General features: G+C 37.2%; 1 protein-coding gene across 5 annotated transcripts in view; it reads left to right on the top strand.

The window, feature by feature from the left end:
• Positions 1–21,056, top strand: part of SMYD3 (SET and MYND domain containing 3) — a 406,076-nt gene that overhangs the window by 41,823 nt on the left and 343,197 nt on the right. For all 5 annotated transcript variants that reach the window (XM_065057918.1, XM_065057916.1, XM_065057920.1 and 2 more), the window contains exons 2-5: positions 2,445–2,508; positions 9,887–9,994; positions 11,078–11,135; positions 12,722–12,858. In XM_065057918.1, the coding sequence (XP_064913990.1) occupies positions 2,445–2,508; positions 9,887–9,994; positions 11,078–11,135; positions 12,722–12,858 (367 nt within the window). The remainder of the gene's footprint in view (positions 1–2,444; positions 2,509–9,886; positions 9,995–11,077; positions 11,136–12,721; positions 12,859–21,056) is intronic.

Here is a 21,056-nt window from a genome sequence, read left to right as displayed (position 1 = left end):
ATGTCTTCCTGCAATTACTCTGACATGAGCTTCTAATCTAGAATGAGAAATATGTGCTCCTTTATCATAGGCTGGTTAAAGTTGTGTCATTGCTCAACCTTGAAAATGAAGCAGCTCTCCCCAGCTGGCAAAATGAAGATTTCACGCTTGTTTCTAACTCTGAATCATCCCCAGGCATTGCACCTTAAAATCAAAACCCTATTGTGCATGTACAAGATTTTCGATTGTGTTTACAGGAATCCAACAGTTGGTAGTTTTTTCAGTCTTCAGGGCTGGCTTTGCAGGGAGGAAGGTAAAGAAGACACTAGCAAAGCATGTGCTTATATTTGAAATATTTATAATTTATTTTTCTGCTGGTAGTTAGTAGGAATGCCTACAAAATATTGTGCAACAAAATAGTGATTTTGATGCTGCAGAAGTGAAAGGATTGTTACTTAATTGTAATGAGCTGTACGTAATGCTCCTTCTAATCTTTGACCAATGTAGCGATCTAAACGTCCTGAATGCTTACAAGCACAGGCTGTTATTTTTGATCATTAAAATATAGCAATACTTTGATATATCTGTGAAATAACTTTTCCACTTGTGGGACTTGAGGAAGAGGAGAGGTTGGTTTGTGCTAGAGGATGCTTCATGGTGTTTCTGGTGGTCTGCCCCTATTCCTGACAGTTTTGGTGTCACAACTGAAATCAGTGTGCTAAATTCATCACCCAGAAGTTCTAGATTGAAGTTTGCGGGCACATTGGTGCAGTCTTATTTGGATGAGACATTTGGAGAACATTCTACCATTTTGAAGGCGCCCATAGAAACTGAAATTTGGGGACAACTGAGTGGTGTAAGAAAAGGAAGAACAAAAGGTAATGTCATAAAGCAGTTGAGCCGGGAATGTATGTGGTGTGCAGCCTCTAGATTACTGGTGGCAGTGGAGGAGTTCTGGTGTCAGAAGAGGCAGAGAATTACACCTTGTTTGAGTTGCATCAGTTGAGAGTGTGAGTGAAAAGAGCACACCTAGTACTGATGTGCAGACATAGGGAATCTTGCAGAGAAAGGTCCTTCATCTGATCATTTAAACTTGCCCTTTCAGTTCAAAATGGGCTGTGTTAGATGCTTAGTTATCTCCCAATTAAATCGTAAGGCTGAATTAATCTGTGTAATAAGATTCAAGGCAGTTAAATGTGAAGCACTACAGGAATGTGAAGATGGCATTAATAAGTTGCCCTTGGAGGAGGAGGGTGGTGTGACCAACACCTCCTTTCTTGCCCCGCGGAAGGATGGAGAAGGGGGTACGGAGGTGATGGTTTCTGGGGTGTCCCTGAGCTGCGTTCAGGCGTGTGTGTGCAGCTCAGAGGTGACAGCGGTGCCCGTCAGGCGCTGTGCAGGGTTACGGTCACAGGGGTAGCTGGGGGAAGTAATAAGGATTACACCATCCATACAGTCCGGTTAGTTGTTGTGTCTCTAATGTAACTCTCCTGCCTTCAGTTTTAACAAAACCAAAAAAATTATATACTGTTGTCCCAGCCTAATTAATGCCCACAAAGCATGTAGGTAACTTTGCATGTTAAGAATCAAAGTGAACTCTTGCCCGTGTTACCAGAATAATGTAATGTGTCCAGTATTTTCTACAGGAAAATACAAGGTGAGGGAAGCCTTGAAATCTGTATCGTTTTTACTCATATAAAGCAAATCTCTTTACTTGAACTTATTTGAGGTGTAAGATTTGATGTGTGTGTGCTTTCACATTTAATATTTCCTTAATGTCTAAAAATTTACAAAACCTCAGTGATATTTTCTTTACTCATATAACTATAAACTAAGACAGCATCAAAAAATGGTACTAGGGTCAGGAGGTGCTTTATAACCTCTAGATTGTGATGTATAGCTCTGGTAGTTATCCTTCTAGCTTTCACTGGATTTTTATTCCCCTTCCACCCCCATCTTGGTGTCACTGTTCACCAGTCAGAAGTATTTTCTTAGAACAGAAATTTCTGCTGGCATGTCAGCTTCAGACTGTTATAAAGTTATAATTTGGTGTCACAATGGTGGGTTCCCAGCAAGGTCTTGCTTAAGGCAAGACTCGAGATAGGTAATAAATGGATTAACTAGCTCTATTGTACAGATCTGATTATGATGTTATCTACAAAATCAAACTTCTTGGTGTTTGTAGCTATATGGAAAAAAACCCAAACAAACAAAAACCACATTAGATATCTTTACTGTTGATCCAATGTCACCCAGAGGTGCCAAGTCACATGAGTAAAAGACTGTGAATATAGTTTTGAATGTAACCATGCACAATTTCTTCTTGTGTAGCAGTGCATTTTAGACTCCTCGTTTTTCAGTTATTTTTCTTGCCTTGGAATATTTGAAAATTGCTAGTCATGTACGAAGGATAAATACAAAGCTCTATTTGTATTTATAACTGATTTTTTTTTTTTTTTTAACAGGAATGAACATCTGCACAGATGCTCTCAGTGCAAAGTTGCTAAATACTGCGGTAAATCTTGTCAGGTAAGATGAAAAATAACAGCTATAAAGGGTTGACGAAAACTGGCATTTGAATACTTTATTTTCAGGGGCTCCATACATTTTGCTCATTGTCATACCTCCACACTGCAATTAATAATTCTTAGCTGTGGGTAGAATGTGTAAACATTCTGCCTTGTTTTGAGTATTTTTTTAGTTACAAATATAAGATTATAATCACTGTAATAGACAAAGCTAAGCTGAAACGTGTGGTATGTGGCTGTGCTTGGTTAGAGGGTGAGGAATAGATGTTCAGCTTTGCTGGCTGTGAACTGAAGGCTCCAAGTCAGTTTTGCAGTAAAACAAGAGTAATTTTTTTATTATGGCAAAGTATATATTCCAGTATTTTAAGAGGAAATAAGGGGCAAGCATGTGCACGGAAGAGAAGGCTGTGGGCAAAACTGCATCTCTGAGTAAGTTCTCAAGAAGATGGAGCCAGGTCCTTGCAGTGCTGCAGAAGTCAAAGCACAGAGGTTCACATGGGACATAAGAAAAAGCTGTTTTGCCCTGAGGGCAGCCAAGAGGTGGAACAGGCTGACCAGGGTGTTTTTGTCATCTGCATGCTTTGAGGGGTTCAAGACCCCACTGAATTAAGCTCTGAGCTGGGTGTGACCCCAAACCTGACCCTGCTTTGCAACTGGAGATCTCTGTAGATCCCTTTCAACCTAAATTACCCTGTAATCCTATGAAACAATTCTTGAAGGTGTTCAAGCCTAACACCTTAGCTTTTATATTTGAATTGTATTGTCACTTAAGCATGTGTGCAGAAGTTGGCAAGACTTGGTACTGAGTGGGCATGCCAGGGTAAATGACTGTGTAAGGTCTAACACAGCAGAGCACCAGGCACCTGAGATGTGAACCATGAAATTCACGTTACAGAACCCTTGAATTCTTAAATTATTCCTCTTAGCTTTGCATTGTGATTTTTTTTTTTTCCTAAATAGAGAAAAATTAAGAAAGCCAACTAATGGTCAAAACAGACTAATAGTGGTGCTCTTTTAAATGTATATGTGTTTAACTTTTTAAGTCCTTGACATTCATATGATCTTTCACATATCATGTGCTTTTATGAACAGTTCTGCCTTAGTATAAAGTGCAGTGTTCTCAACATGCCAGATCCCCCTCCTTTTTGGGTTTAAAACATATGGAGAGGGAAAGGAAGAAGATATGTCATTTTGATTCATTGTGTGGCAAGTGTGTGCAACGTACATTAGGTGCTTACTGTAGCATCAATAATAGTGCCACAGGTAGATTTATTGTGGGAGATCAAAAGGAAAATATGACTGAAGAATAAAAAAGACCGGAGTATTTGTAGAGTAAGTTTAAAACAAATATCTGCTAGGAGAGTTATTGGTAAAGCATCTTTTGGCAAACCTCTAATGTAGAATGAAACTGTGCTGGCACTGACCTGCACAAGCAAATCTGCAAGGTGTAATGCAAGACCCTGTTTCAACTTAGGTGTAGTTGCAATGAAGGGTGGAAATGGGGCTTCTCCTTGGGGAAAGCAATGTATGTGAATGAGATTCAAGGATTCATGCTGGTTAGCCTGTAGCAATCCACATTTGTAGGTATTGATTTTGGTGAGACAGGCTACTGCTGCTAAAAGTAATCTGCACTTGAAATGCTGAGTATTTACTGTTACGTAATATCATGAACTGTTAACATCAATAAATTAATATTGAATTAATATGATATAGTATCCTATGATAATTGAGTAGCAATTGAGAATAACTGACAAAAATGTTATTTTTCTAGTCAATATAGTGAATTTATTCGCCTCGATGACTCGGTGCAGATGGTCCAGATAAAACTGAGACCAGCCAGACCTGTTTGCTTTTGAGAACTGTCCTCTAATTCATATTTCTTTTGATAAGCTAACTAAGCTATTGTGCAGCTCTGGTTTTATAGCAGCTGTCAGCACAGCTCTCCTTGGCCAAGGCAAAGGCTTTGTGCTCTGCTTAGCCTCTGTAGCTTTAGTGCAATTCATTAATATGTGCACTTCTAATTGAACTAATTGTCGAACAAACTAAACAGCAGGGTGTTGAATGAAATTGCAGTTTGCACATTTTGAAAAGTGATATTGGCAGAACAGTGCTATTTTATAAATACAGATAACTTCGAAATGCAAATTGTGCAGTTGGATTTACAACTTACACTTAGTTTTGATGTGTGTTAAATGAATATTACAACTCAAAACGCTTAACTTAGGCTTAAAAACTGTTAGTTTTTTTGGAGTTTCCTGGTTACTACATTAAATGAAACCAGAATTAATGTACAAATCTGCCTTAAAAAAAGAGATTAATCTAAGTGGCTGAACTAGGGTTAAGATAAAGGTGAATTTGTGAAGGCAACTTCAAAGTAAAGGCAGCAGGGGATTTCTATGTTAGGATGGACACAAATGAGACATTTTTAAAGCTGAAATTTTTTTGTGAAAATCTTAATTTGATTTAAAATGTCAGGTGGCTAAGGAAAACTGTCTTTGGGCTAACCTGTATGAGAAGAAATAGTCTTTTGAAAGATGTTTCTCTTTTTGGAACTTACTGTGAGAATTGCTGTCCTTTAAGGAGATACGTGGGCAGAGCCTGAACAAAACTATATGGGAGTTACAATTTCCACTTTGTAGGAACCTCCATAATGTCAATATTGAAAATTTGAGATGAGTTGTGCCAAATTTCAAAATTTCCTTTTTATTTTTCAGACCGGTTGAAGGAGTTTACTTTCACTTTTACCACTTTAATTTACTTCAAAAAATATTACAAATGTGGGATGGGGAGTTATCACAAGAGATCCTTTGGAATGATATTATTCAACTTATACTTGAAATCAAAATTATGTAGACCTTTTGCTTTTAAACATGTTTTCCATTGGACTTCATTAACTTTTGCCCCATTTCAACACTTCCCTGTTGTAGCCCCTTTCCCACTTGTTGATGCTTAGTTTCCTGGAGCTGTCTTCTAACAGTGTTGTCTTGGCTGGTCATCCCTCCAAATGTAGAATTGCCGTGTCTGCTGCTCCGCATAATCAGTTCTGTGATCTCCCATGGCAATGTTTATTAGTTTTGTGCATCTCCATAAACTGGGGGTGAGTGATATAGATGATAATCCCTGACAAATGGTAGAGACATTTCAGGCAGAATTCAGAATGTGCCATTGTCAAACGTTATTGAAATGGCTTAATAAAAAAAAATTGTTTGAATGATCCTGTGGAAATGACAAATAACGTCTTTTTAACAAATCAAAAAACTTCCAATGGAAAAATATCCTACTTTGATTTTTTTTTTTAATTTATTTTATTTATTTTTTAAATGACCTCTAGTCTTTAACCGCTTTTTATTAGCACATTAATCTGCTGGAAGCATTCATTTTTTTTGATTCTGCGTAGGAGACAGGGGAAGCCTTTGTTTTATAAACATTGGTTTAGGATGTTTCAGAGGGTTAGGGGTTACTGGGAGGCAGGAATAGTAGCATATGTCTGTGTGAGAATGGGCACACTTTGACCAAACAGCTCAGCCAAGCTCAGGCAGATGCAAGGGGTCTTTGCCATGCCCTGGGCCATTTGGGGCTGATCCTAGACCTGGGCTGTCCAATGAAACCCGGTGCTGCACTGGTGTTTTTGTGGGGCTCATCTCGGGGGCAGACTCTCAATCTGCCACCAATAAACAGCTGCACTAGCTCCTATGGCATGTGGGTGCTGAGCCTTTACTTTTTGCGTAAAGCCAGAGGAACTTCACTTGGGATACATGGAGCTTGGATGGGAGACAATGGTTTGGGAGGAGATAAACAGGAGGGATGTTCTTTCTGAGTTACCAAGTGTAGTGAAGCCTAGAGAAGGAGGGCTGGGTACTGCCCCGCACTATGTACTCATTTTTGTCTCTTTCTGATAGTGTTTGTTTCTAACAGGGGGGGAAAAAAGTCTATTGGAAAATGGGAAGGTCTTCCCTATTGGGGAGGGAGAAGGGTCATACCAGGTGGCCGTACCTCTGCAATGTAGTATTTATACTCCAGCTAGATATGGGATATAAAAACCTTGACTGAAAGTCAGGTTATGCAGACTTAAGAAAACTACCCATAGAAAACTGCAGAACTAATGTAAGCCCACCAATAATTATTGTTAGAGACAATAGTAGGTCTCTCCAGGGTTACAAATCTTCATGGTTTCATATTGTTCTGTAATTTTTATCATTGTTCTATTGGTAGTGAGAAGAAATATTGTTGAATTTCATTATACTTAGTGCATTTGGAGCTTTTCCCTCTCTCCCCAGCCAGCTGGGCGGCAGCAAATGCAGTCCCTGTCCCAGCACTCCTCCTGAGGGGGGTCAGACTTAGTCCTTTCTGGGGTTGATTTCAGCCCAAGTGCTGTTCTGCACCTCTCTGAAGCGTTCTTCTCACGTGGGAACGCATCTCAAAGAAACATGGCATATGATGCTATGTGGTACTACATATTTCATCTCATTAGGGCTTTATTGGTTGAGTAAGCTATTAATCATTTTGATGTCACCTCTAACATGTTTGAAATTCTTTGCAACATGTACGCAGGGAAAAAAATTGTCAGACAAAGGCTTACTCCAAATAAGAGTTTTAGTTTAAGTGGGATAAAAATGCCAATATAATTACATTACACAGAGCGATGTCTGGACATTTACAAGCATGACCTTGTTTCTTCTAGACAAGAATAGTTCTATTCAGTGCTAGATACTTAACTTTTATTTGTCAGACAGTGTGTGACACTAACTGTATTTGGATTAATGCCTTCTTGGTGTCATTTTTTCCCCTTGTAGAGTTATGGATAAAGGAAATGAAATCACAAATCTCCCATGTATCTGAAAGAAATAAAAAGTCCAATTTATTTATTATGTGTAAGCCAAAGGGGAAAAAAACCTGTATGAAATAAAATAAATGATACTGTTGCTGAAACCTTGTTACCTGAAACAATTTCCCCACTTAAATGAAGCTTAAGAAAAAAAAAAATGTGTGATAGCATTTGTAATCTTTGAAACTAGCGTGTCAGCATCTACAGGTGTGATGTGCACTTGTACCTTTCCCTGCCATGCCCTTCTATTTTTTTTTACTGATGAACATCTAATTTCTTTGTATTAGACATTTTATCATTTTCTGTGTGGCAGTTACCTAACAGAAGCTGTTTTCTGAGTTAGGCTTTCTTTTCTTTTCTTTTCTTTTCTTTTCTTTTCTTTTCTTTTCTTTTCTTTTCTTTTCTTTTCTTTTCTTTTCTTTTCTTTTCTTTTCTTTTCTTTTCTTTTCTTTTCTTTTCTTTTCTTTTCTTTTCTTTTCTTTTCTTTTCTTTTCTTTTCTTTTCTTTTCTTTTCTTTTCTTTTTTTTTTTTTTTTTTTTCTTTTTTCTTCTTACTGTATATCTATGAGAAAATATCACCTTCAGAAGCCCTTGGTTATTCTGAGTTCTTGTCATTGTAGCAATTTTTTATTGTGCCCTGTTTTTTCAATTGGCTTTTAAAAAGTATTTGAAACATCTGGGTGCCTTCAAACATACACTGTGATTATATAAATAAAATGTGCAAATATGTACTATGTTAATGAGATGGGCCTGGAGTTTTTGTAAATTTGAAATAGAATTTTCAGCTTGTGAAGACAGAAGGAAAAAAAGGTGATCAGAAATTCACTGTCTTTTCCAACATGTTACTTTAGCTGAAGAATCGTTTCTCTTCCACACTGGTTTGGGGGGAATGAGGAAGTGGGGAAAACCAGACTTATTTCACTATATAGCAGCTTTTCTTCACCTTGTCATCCTGTCTCTTCTCTGCAATGGAAGTGTTAGTCTTTGGCTGCTACTCTAATAAAAGTGGCCCTTGAAACAAAAATTGCAAGTTCAGGTAGAACACGCAACTAAAATAATTTTGGTTCTATCTTCTCTTCTGATAAATTTTGATTACAGTGACCGTTCCTGGTCTGAACTCTGCATATGTCATCAGTGGTCCTCCCAGCTATGGACATAAATGCCTTACCTTCAGGGATCTTTGGGAATGGTTTTGGCAGCATGGAAAACTTGACCATTGTTTTGGAGAATCTGCATTTTGGTGAAGTGGATAGACTCTGAAGGCCTCTGTGGGCTTGATTGCAGAGTGAACACGTGCCTGGACTTGTTGGTGGAATTAGGATAGTAGAGGAAACATTAGCATCCCTTCTAGTTCTCTCCAATCTTGTGAAATATGCAACTCCATCTCTCCTTGCCAGAAGGAAATGAGAATCGGAGCCCATTTATTATTTATCTAATAAAAATTTCAGCTAGCTGGAATGTTGATACCAATGTGAACTAAGCTGATAATGCCGTTTAGAGCACGTTGCATAAAGAGGATAATTTATATAGCAGGAACATGGGACAAAAAATGAAAGCATTTCTTCCAGTTTTCTATGCAGCTTTCATTCTATCTCTACATGTGAGGATCATAGAATCATTTCGGTTGGAAGAGACCCTCAGGATCAAGTCCAACCATAACCTAACTCTAGCACTAAACCATGTCCCTAAGAACCTTGTCTAAATGCCTTCTAAACAGCACCAGGGATCCAACTCCACTGGTACCCTGGGCAGCCTGTTCCAATGCCTGACAACCCTTTCCATGAAGAATTTTTTCCCAATATCCAATCTAAACCTTCCCTGGCACAACTTGAGGCCATATGTTCCTTTTTGTGCACTAAACATGTCAGATAAAATGTTTAAAGTATGGTATGAACTATGTTGTCAGACAGCAGCATGAAGTGAGGTTTTTATCAGAAAAGAACTGGACTGGGAACTTGACCATACATTTTTTTTTGTGTTGTCTTAGGTTTTCTTGAAGGGGAATTTAAATTCTGGGATAGCATAATGGTGATACTTTTGTGTTGTGAACCCACACCACTGTAGCTCCAGTGTCCGTATTATCAGTTACACAATTAATAACGTTAGAGGGAATGGTGTGATGGAGTTGATTTGAGTGCATTAACCCAGCCTGTCCCTTTCTGCAACACTCATATCACAGCTGTGCACTTAGACTGTGCTGGCAAAGTGTATGTGCTGATGTTTCTTTGGCAGTCGGCATCCAAAGTTGCCTGTGTTGGAAGCTGCCAAAGTCAGTGGACCTGAGTACCCGAGGAAGGTCCCCTTCCCGGTCCTTTGGAGATGACTTTTGGCTCTGAAGCCACCCTTCTCAGCCTGGATCAGTGGCTGTGATGCTGCTATGGTTCTGGATCCCGAGGTCCAGCCTATGGTGAGGCTGAGCATGTCTGTGTACATATGTAAATAGAAGTAACTATATCTATAGATATATGTGTGTATATATATATAAGGAGTATATATGTTATGTAAAATAACATGCAATTTTTTCTTTCTCTTCCTTTTAAAAAATATCCTAATAGAAAGAAGCTTGGCTGGACCACAAGCAAGAATGCAGGTGTCTTAAGAGCATCAAGCCTAATTTTCCTCCGGATTCTGTCAGACTTGCTGGCAGGATTGTTTTTAAACTAGTAAGTGATACTCTTCTAAATTTATTCAGTGTAGCACATTCAGATAAATATTTTTTCACTCTACATTTTTAATGTAATTAAAAGCTAGAAAGCTGAAGTGACTGGGCTTGCTGAACAAAATTGGACTGCCTATTGCATTACAAGATTGCTGGTTAATTTACAGAAATGCTCAAAGGATCAAGAGATACTAAAATGGACATAATTAAGCTCAAGGGACCAGTTGATAAACTTTCTCTTCCTATGACTATGTGATAGCATTCTAAACCTATTTCTGCCTAGAAGGGAAGCTCAGAGGGATGCTGTTTTTCTTTGGTATTACTGAAGTTATGGGGCTTTTCCATTAACTTTGCTGGGAACTTCATTCAACCTTATTTGTATGAGTAGTAAGGACAGAAACACTGTTGGCTACCCCTTCCATTAGAGGGCACAGTGCCATGCTTTCAGTGTTGGGTTCTCTTAATCTCTGTTACTTTTTTTTTTCTGAACTCTCTTAGAAGTCCTGGGTGTCTGACATTCCCATGGCTTTGATTAATTTACGTGGATTAAGTTTTCTGTTAGATTAAGCAGTTTATGACTGTGTGGGATTGTAAATCAAAAAGGATATGCCCATATATTTTGCTGACCCTGCCACAATGCTGTCTGTCTTGGATAAAAACATGTGCATTTGTTGTGGTCTGAGGTGATAAAATATTTTTTAATATCTTAATTTATACGTTGTTGGGAAGAGCGTGTACATGACTGTTTTTAAAGGGCAAATAGTACCTAGCTATACTGTGCATTAATTATAGTCACATGAAATCTGAGACTGCTAACCTCATAAATTGCTTTCAATTATAGTGTAAAGGGCCAAAGTAATTACTAAGGGTAAGCTGCCAAAGTTAAAAAAAAGAGTGTTATAACACTGAGAAAAAATTAGTATTTTTATGATAGCTTGCAGCAAGTATGGAATGACCAGATTTGTGTTGATGCTATTAGCTTTACCTAATTATTTTACAGGCATATCACATTGAATAATCAATCCTGTAGAGTGTTTTCAAGATAAAACAAGCTATGTAAGTGTTATTTATCTGTTTTTCTCTACAGCTTAGACAATCAGTATGCCTGTCTGAGAGACTTTACTCTTTTTCTGATCTTCAGACAAGTAAGTAATTGCCAACCATATTGGAGGAAATGCTTCCAAGTTCTGCTTAACAGAATGGCCATCTGATTTTCTTGTAGCTTGCCTTCTGAAGGTCCGCTCTGTAGAATAACAGCACCAAAGACAAAACCCGTGTAAACTTCTGTGGGAAAGAACATCTAGGACAAAACGTGTGTCATTTTTAAGCAAAACTTCCACCTTATTTCTTGACTTTAATATTTTTTTTCCCATTTTACAGTGTACGTTTTACCTGATGTCTGCCTTATTTACACACAGTGGCAACATTTTTATGTACATATGCAAAACCACATATTTTTGACATTTACTTTTCAGATATTTGTGTTATTGCTTAAAGTTCAAAATAACTTCCAGAAAAAGGGAAAAAAATCTAAAATTTACAAGGGATATATGTATGTCTTTCTACCCGACTTATCAATGGAGAATAAAAAGATAAAATTGCACAGATATTATTTTTGTGGTTTCACAAGTTTCAACTGATTGTGTTAGGCAGGGATGCTCATTGAAATACTGCACAATGTACAGATGGTGTTGATAAGGATTTTCTTTCCTATGATGCTTGGTAGAATCCGTAGGAAAGTCAGAGAAGCATTTTCATTAGAGGTCTAACTACACAGGGGAAAATATTTCATTGGAGGGAATCACTTGAACTAGAAATATAGGCTGTGAACTTCTGAAGCAAAAAAAACTTCTCAGGAAGCATCTGTATAATAGAAGATAGTGTTTCTACTCTTCTACAACCCCCCCCCATCCTCCCTGGAAGTCCAAATATTTGAAAATTATTATTGTCACTGTGCTGTCTCAGTGTCCTTTATACACTATTACTTTTCAATTTCACTTTATATGCATAGGTGATTTTCAGTGTGGTGACATATAAACTGAATAAAAGCATATAAACTTTCATACACTTATCAAATACTATGTTTTCCACGTGTTATCGGTGGCCTGAGGTGAGTATAATCACTTCATTAGAAAATAAGACACTATGTTTCTTTATGCCTCAGGATCTGTAAAGCATGAATAATGGTGCTTTAGTATTTAATAAAGTGATATTTGCTTAATATTCTTCCATATCCATGGTATTTATAACCTGCTGTGTACGAAACTACCTTTGTCTCTAAAATACTTTGCCTTTTGATCTGCCAGCACAAAGTGTTTCTGACACATCTATGGAGAATACAGTATAAATACACACACTGCTGCAAAAGGAAAGATGCTTCTGCCTAAACTTTCAAGCATATTTTAAATGTTACAAACCCAGATGCCTAGTTTTCATATGTAATGTCTTACATCTGCTTGTGCATCTGCTTTGTCTGTTAGCTTTTGATCTTTAACTCACCATGGTATTCATATGACTCAGCAGTAGCAACCTGATAAACTCTTCTGTGTGTTGACAAGTAGCTGTCACAAAAAATGACAAATGTCCGCCCTCTGTCAAAATTGCCCTCTGTCAAGATTAATTCTGGGACTGTAAATGTCTAGACTGTATGGCTGCCATTGGATATGTTCAAAATGTTGGTGAAAGGTTCTGTTCACGACTTGATATACTTTTTTTTCTCCCTACCCTTAAGATATTGAGCAGTTAAGTGAAGAAATGAAAGATGCCCTCAGGCACCTTGCACAGACATTGCAACTGTATTTGAAAACAGAGATCCAGGATGCATCTTACTTGCCACCTGCAATTGACTTTTTTCAGATCTTCACAAAAGTAAGTGTTAAACTGTGATTACTTGGCAACTCATAAATTATCCTTTCGTTGTGTTCTTGATTTATTTTTTGAGTGGGAGTTCAGGAGATACATCCAGAATGTGATATATGGCAAAGTGAAATAAAACTTTTTTTTTTTTTTTTCTATTCAGACACTATTTAAGCAGAAGTATAGCTTTTATGTAATTGTAACACTTCGAAATTCAAGCAGTTGCCAGAGGATATTTTTTCTTTTACCTTTTAAAATTATCACCTTAAAGCTCTCGGGGGAAAAAAAAAAAGTTGCGTTAAAAAACAAACCAGTTCAAAACCAACTGAGTCAATCAACCTCAGTGATTTTTCCACAGTGGTAGCGAGCATATAGCATCACCCTTCAGCCTAGAATTTTTCTGCAAAGTGCAGTCTCTTACATTTGCAGATATACTCCCATTCTGTTTTGTTATTTAGTGCTGGTTATTTAGGGCTGGTGGGTGTTCCTGACAACACTGTGTCCCACCAACTGCTTTCTCAGGGGACATGTGGATCATCTATTCTAAAAGGCTATATGTGAAGTACTTGAAATTAATTTCCACAATAGGTAAAATGTTTGTAACTAACTAAATATTGTTGGCTTTTGCTGTACATGTTTTATTGCTTTCAATTCAGAGAGCTTCATTTGAACAGTGCTAGCAGAAGTACTTCATATGGAGAATACTCATGGTTTTAACTTGATTTAATTTTTTTGTTTCAAATTGGTTGATAAATTCTGCCATAGGATTTATCTTAACTCATGCATGTTTTAGGTGTTTTAATAATAATTTTCTTATGAAGTAAGTCAAACTCTTAGATGTTTTTCTTCTGATATAAACAAAAGGAAGAGCCTGTTTTAAAGGAATTTTTAAAAATGCAATATACAATTTTCTACATATTTTTAATCTGTTTGCACAATTGTGGAATCTTTTTTGCTATGGATAGAAGGAGTGGGAGTAATATAATCAACTGTGGTGTGGTTTTGGATTTTGATGATTAGACTGAGGTGATGTAAAGTTGCAGTTTTTCCTGGAAAACCATGCAGGCTGAAATACACCCAGACAAAAGAACTCACAGATAAAAACCTTGTGTACTACCTCGTCTCCACTCAAATTGTTTTACTGTTTTGTGCTATGCTGGTTTGGTCTCAACTTTGTCAGATGCATTTCACATGAAATACACACTGTGCTGTCTGGTTTAGAGAATTTTTACAGCTGAAGGTAAGACTGAGTATCACAAGGTGATCACTGCCTAACTGGTTTGAACTGAGTTTGTAAGAAGTTCTTTACATGTGTTGTTGCTCTTTGTGTAATAATAAGCTCAAGAGGGAGGTTGGTTGTGGTGGCATTGTGGGAGCAGTGTGATGGTTGCTCAGTATATTGAAGCACCAATGAAGAAAATAAGGAAGCTTTTAAAATACTTTATGTAGACACATGCACAAGCATCTACATATCTGTTCACCTCCTCTTCCCTCCCATGTATTTTACCAAGGTGATGCTAGTGGGCATCAAGTGCAGAGGGAAAGTAAAGACTTTCCAGCTCTGTATCTTGTTAACTGGAGAACTGGGAATGCTCTTGTTAATTACATTTGTCCCACTATAGCTTTATTATCACAAAGGTATTTTTAACTCAATGTATTCTTTATGCTGACTGTGAATTTGCCCCTATCCCATTGGATGTAATGTAAAATACTGAGTTTTAAGTTTTCTTGTCTTTTTTTTTCTTCTGGAAATTCAGAGGCTCTCAGATCATTAAAGTAGGTCTCATTTCCTCCTTTCACTCATGTTACTCAGTCTTTGTGAGAGTCTGCCACAGGAAAATAGAGGGCAAATGACATAGATCTGTCACGGGTACAGGTACTTCATATCACTAATAATAAAAAGAATTGACAGAAGGGACAGAAGAATCTGACTGAACAGGTGAGTTGGTTGGGAGAATGGGGGCTGTGGACTAAATATACCCATATGCTTTATGTGTGAGTAAAATTAGTATCTTCTTTGGAGTTCTGGCAATCACAATGCTTTTTGGAAGGCTCTGTTGTCAGTTTTCCACATGGTAGTTTATAGCCCTCCCAGTGTGATTCTCAGATGAGTATGTTACAAAGTATGGCACTATATTAAAATATTGTTTTAATGTACCCCAATCCGTAGTGAGGTAGCAGCAGGCATTTTCTGCCACCCCCATAAAATGTTGTTTAGAGGATAAGATGAATGTCAGTGGAAAAAATACTGTGTATGGTGTGGGTTTTTTTGTTTGGTGGTTTGGTGTTTGTTTTTGTTTGTTTGTTTGTTTTGGTTTGGGTTTGTTTGTTTGTGTTTTTTGTTTTGTTTTGTGTGTGTGTGTTTGTTTTCCTTAAGTTGAATAGTGATGCTTATTCCCCACAGGTTAAACTTAAGACTTTAGAAGTGTAAAGTCTCTGTTAAAAGACTTATGTGGCCTTTTCTCTGTAGCATAACTCTAAACAAAGACCAGCTGTGATGACTTCTCTGTGTGGTCATAGAATAAAGAAATACTGCAGATACATGACTTCAAGATGTAATCTTGTTTTCCCAACCTCTTCCAACATTCCTTCCAAGTTCAGTAGGTGCTTATTCTAACATTGAACTTTTTTGGATCAGTTCTTTCATTGCATGCCACAAACAGATCCAGTCAAAGGTCACTTTTTATCCTGTTTGGTGCTGGATACTCAAGAAGGAAAATAAGCAGACAGTCAGACAAAAGAGAAAAACGTTCCTGCAGTGAGATACTAAATGCCAGATAGTTCTTGAAAAATCTCCAGCCAGAGTTAGGTCAAAAGAGCTTCTTGGAAGCTCTTTTAAACAGTCCTCCTCTCTGCTAGCCACTGCTCTTGTCTTTGTGAAAATTAATTATAGTTTTATTCACTCGCTTGTGACGCTCAATGGACAGAGACCCCTTCAGTGCAAACTTGTGGGAACTTCCAATCAAAAATCAAAGTTTTGCCATTTCTTTCCATGGGAACAGAATTTCCTGCCAATGTATTTTTTGTTTGTGTAACACCTGTGGAAAATATCAGCTGTACTGGATGGGGAGGTGTTTTGGAAGGGTAAAGTACCTTTCTTTCTGACAGTGTTGACCTGTCCTTACTAGACAATTTGCTTTTGTGTCAACTGTCCTTTGAGCTGGATTTTTTCATTCTTGCTATCTGATCACTCTTCAGAAGCTCCAGTTTATTTAACATGCCATTTATCAAGGTTGTGACTGTTTTAAAATTCTGATCCTCAGTATTAAACAGAATTATCTGCAGTTAATTACGTGATAAGGCTTTAACTCCACTGAGATGTTTTCTAATGTCAAGATAAATTTTTGACACCGTGGTTTTATGGTTTAATGATGTTTCCATAACCTTGAGATAAAATCAGTCCTTGCTTTTTATTCTCCAGCTTTTACTTACGTGTGTGGGGAGGTGGCCTGGAATCCTGTGGGACATTAAATGTATGTGAAATAAAGAATTAAATTTTTTTGTATGCATTTACAGTTCTTTTCTTAATAGTAGACAGAACCATATAAACTACTGAAGACTTTGAATGAAATCCGTACCTACCATGTTGGTTGTAAAACTGTGTGATTGCATTGACTGGAATTGGGCCTAAGAACACTTGTTTTAGACCAAATATGGACTGGATGTCTTGCATAGAATTGGAGCTACTCATACTACATCAGAATTGAGATTTTTGAGCCTTTCAAAATTGTCCGAGCAATTTGAAATTGAGCTTCTTTTTTTCTTTTTCAATTAATAATAATAAGACAACATTCTGATGTTAGATAAAATGGCAGCCATTTTAAAAATCTGCTCATTTCAGATCCTCACACTTATAAAATTTTAAGATGTATTTAAATACTGTCATTAAATCAGGTAAAAATCCAGTGACAGTTAATGAACTGTAATGTGACAGACTTGTAGAGCATTTTAGTAATCTTAAACCAGAATTTTGTTGGAAAAGATTTCTAAAGGATGTTTTGATGAAACAGTTGATAACAAACTTTTGGGGAAAAGGATGCTGGATTGAAGATTCTTGGGAACCCCATAGGGCAGAGATGATACTTTACTCCTGAAATAGCAGTCTCCCTAATATTTCTGCTGTGCAAATTTCAGTTTCTGGACAATATCTTAATTGCACGTGGGGTGATAGGGATTAGAGAGAGAATTTTTAGCTTTCTGAAAGTTTTAATCTTTCCTGCAGTTCCAGTCTTGCCACTTTTTTTCTTATGAGTAGATTCCACTTCGACAGTAGATGTGCTGCTTTCCTTCAGCTCACTGAAGACGCCGCAAACCTGTATATGTGTGAGCTGAACAGTCCTCTTTATGCAGGTGGTGTGTGCTGCCCACCACCCGCTTCTCATGGGCTGTCCTATACTTTCCTTTTCAGGTCAGTTTAGAAGTGACACAGATCAATGTCAGAGTGAGACCAGGTCTAAGTAAGGGTAGAACAATAAGCCTAGGATAGGGTGAGAAAGGAAGTCACTATCTGTGTACATTAGAAATACATGTGCATCTTTTATATGTCAGACATTCTTTTTTTCTATTAATATCTTTTTTTTTTTTTTTTTTTTGAGGTTTGAAGTTGAAATGAAAGTGAAGAGGAGATACAAGTTTGCCATCTGCTAGTCTCTGTGTACACACAGACAGCTTTAACCAAAAGACCAGTTGTCCGTTTAGGCTGTTGGCATAACCAATTTTATTTTTAACTTAAGAAGAAATAAGGAGGCTACTGTAAATGCAGAAGTACATCCCTCAAGAGACAAAGTGCCCTGGTCTCTTTAAAATCCTTCTTTTATTTTGCCTATCAAAGTTGAAATATATTTTACTTGTTATTCTAATTTTTCAGTACTTCTTATTCCACTCAATGCTTTAAAAGAGCTTCTTTTCAACATAAAGGGTATTAGTAATAATTAAAAAAAAAATCTTGTTAAAGGGTTTTGGTATGTATCTGAATAGGCAGAAGAAAACTGGGAGTTGAGCAGTTTCACTTGGCCTTTGTAAAGTCTGAATACTAAATTATGATAATCTATTCGGGTATCTTTTTAAGTGCAAGTTGAAGGAAATTGACTTAATGATATGACTGGAAAAAGAATGTTTGATCTTCACATTGGTCAGGTAACATATGTTTTCTGAGAAGAATTTTGAAGACCAAATATGTCTGCCTGGTCAAGATATTCTTTAGCAGCACTTTCAGTACGTTACTCTTCCTTAGGGTTCTCTAATTGATTTAGTAATCCATGTTAGCAAAGAAAGTGATTTCTATCAAGAAAGTAAAAAGAAATATTAGTATAAAGTTAAGAGTAAAGTTATGAGGAAGTGTTGTTAAAGGCATACAGGTGAAGGTTGCTTTCTGATGCCAGATTTGCTAATCTAATGAACTGTGGATGCATTGGTTCAGTTTGTTTTAGGTGTTTTTGTTGTAGCTGTTTTTTTTCCCCTCTGGAGAAAACAAAAGCATGTCCATGTTTATCTATCATTGCTCTTTGTGTAATTCAAAGATGATGTATGGTACTACCTTGTCTCGTGTGAACTTGTGTGTTTATGGTAAATTGAAGACCAGACCAGTGCTGAGAAATTTCTTTTTAGTCATGTAGTCATGGCCCAGGAAACTATTTTGCAAAAAAATTTTCATTTTTGATATTTCTTTTTTTTTTTTCTTATAAATTCCAAAGTCGTGAAATTTCCAGAAATCATTGTACCTGAAACAGTGGTTGAACCTAGATGCTCAACATATGATGTGTTTGTTAATCTTCTTATCTTCTTGAGTCTTTTATTTTCATTTTAGAGTTGGAAGGATATGTTTCTGCTTGTCAAACTGTAACACAACCTTTTTCTCTGACTATTGCTATTTTTAAGTCTATTACATGAGATCTGTGATTATCTTTTTATCTAAAGTACTATTGATGTAGTATTTCTGTTGATAAAGTTTTGTTTGGGAATGTCATCACAGTGTGTCCTCTCCTGTTCTCTCTGTGTGTAGTTTTAAGCCATTCAAAGCTTCACATAGCTGTTAAGAACTGACTTGTGGTAATCAGAAATACTGTGCTCAGTTACTGCCTAAATAATTTCACGAGAATTTTTCTCATGAAAAATACTCATTTGCCAGTGTATTCTGCAGGAGCATAACAAAACTCATTCTGATAGACTTTCATATTAGTTTTCAGAGGACATGAATAATCGCTTTCCTAACATTTATTGTTGATTCTGAGGGGCTGTCTTGCCTAGCAACAGGGGAATATCCGAAGGTCAGCCTCTGCTTTTGCAGTACATAAAGCCAAAGGAAATGGGAAAAGCTACACGTTATTAGGAGAAAATTAAGCACTCATTCATGCAGCATAGCAAACCGCCAAGATTTATTTGAATATTGCATTTTATTGTTTGCATACTTTAACTTCAGCATTTTAAATTCACTTTTTTTCATGATGATCCAGTAGAAAGATTCCATTAGAAAGATTCAGGTACCTGCATGTGCTTCTTGCCAAGACAGTGATGCCTTCAGTTTGTTCAACAGCTGGGCAGAAGCCTGGATGAGCCTGTATCTGCTGAAGGGCAGAGATGTTTGACCCCTGGAGTTGAGTACTGCTCTAGAAAACGTCCATGACGCAGAATAACTTCTGGCATAACTTTCGTTCTGCATCTTAGCTCTTTTGAGGAGGGTGATATTCCTTAAGTACAGGGAGGAGAGAAAAGTCAGGAGGTTGTTTTGTAGTGAGTGAAGGTAGGGAAAGTCTTGGGGCAATTTAACGATTCATTCACTTGGTCTGGGGTCGTAGGGTTGTCTGCCTAGTATCTCTTGTCCAGTCAATTCTGCTACTCTTGAAAGAGTAGGAGTAAGTAAAAAATCTGAAGTTGATGTTCTTGCCTGTGATTTCTGCATGTTTATTAAGTGGCAATAATGCTTTTCGCTTGCATAGTGCTTCTGATAAGGCTCAGAAAGAACTACTCATGTAGCAGACTAATGTCATTTATAAGGAAGAAAATTAAGGCTAATAGAGAGCAGCCAGATATCTGTCTTTTCATAAGAGATCTATAGGGCAATCAGAACTAAATCACAACTCTCCTACTGTAGTGTGTAGCAGTCACGCTCTGCTGCTTGTTTCCACAATGTAGCAATGAGTAAGAGTAAAGACAATTGGAACAGGAACAGCTGTGAATAAGAGCCTACGTCTTGGGTTGTATCTTTTTAATTTTGCAGAAATAGTTCTATACTACTGCTAAGGGTCTCCCTATGTCTGGTTAAGTGGGTGTTCTTAAACTCAAGATTGTGGAGGAAGTAGTAACCACCGTGCATAAGCTTTGGAAGCAATGGTGTACGTGGAAGTTAAAGGGAAAAAAAGAGTAAAAATCTTAATAAAATGGGGAAAAATGGTGCAGCAGTACGCCAGAATGAAGGTGATAAAGTCTGAGAACTTCTCTCTCTCTACTTCAAAAAATGATGTTGCATCTTTACAGGAAGTTGTTTTTTTGTCTAATGTGATTTTTCAGGTTTAGTTATTCCCTGTTGTTTCCCTATAAAATTATAATTTGGGAAGATAATTTTCCATAGCAATTATCTTAATTTTTGGTAACAGTAGTTACGTTCAAGAGCAACAGAGTATTGTACCAGACCATGAAACAAGACTTTAACCATCCTGTCTGATTTTAAATTAGAGCAATGTTGCTAAAATTAAAATATAAGCTTTTGTTAACAAAGCTTCCTGCAGTGAAAGTAAGACCATATGACTACAATACTTCAGTCTGGTTTTATGGTATAATTCAGGCCCCCTCGTTTAGTTTCATGCGCCATCTGTTTTACAAACTACCTGTAGTATAACAAACACCAGGTGTAGAAAAAGGGGTAGGAGAGTTCTAAAGCAATGAATGATTGGGTAGAATTTGTAATAATTTGGTTGTGTGTGGTAGGAAAGAAAGGTTTGTTTTCGGAGGGTAGAAGGTAGGGTAAAGACTGCTTTTTGTTTTTTAAGGAGGTTAATTCAGACCTGATTGGAAAGCATAAGCTTCTAGGAAAGGCATTGTCTTGAGTGGCCTTGGGGTGGTGGTGTGAAGGGTGGAGGGGGAGGAAAGAGGGTATGTCTTTTTTTCAATTGACCCCTTTTCTATCATGCTAAGTTGGAAGTTAAGAAGACAGAGAAGAGTCTGGAGTAATAAAAGGCAGGGTAGTGTAAACTATTTTGTAACTCTCACTTTTT

This window comes from Columba livia, chromosome 3 (genome assembly GCF_036013475.1).
Source record: "Columba livia isolate bColLiv1 breed racing homer chromosome 3, bColLiv1.pat.W.v2, whole genome shotgun sequence".
Lineage (NCBI taxonomy): Eukaryota > Metazoa > Chordata > Aves > Columbiformes > Columbidae > Columba > Columba livia.
The sequence above is the reverse complement of the archived record's forward strand: the minus strand, read 5'-3'. Positions and strand labels throughout refer to the sequence as shown.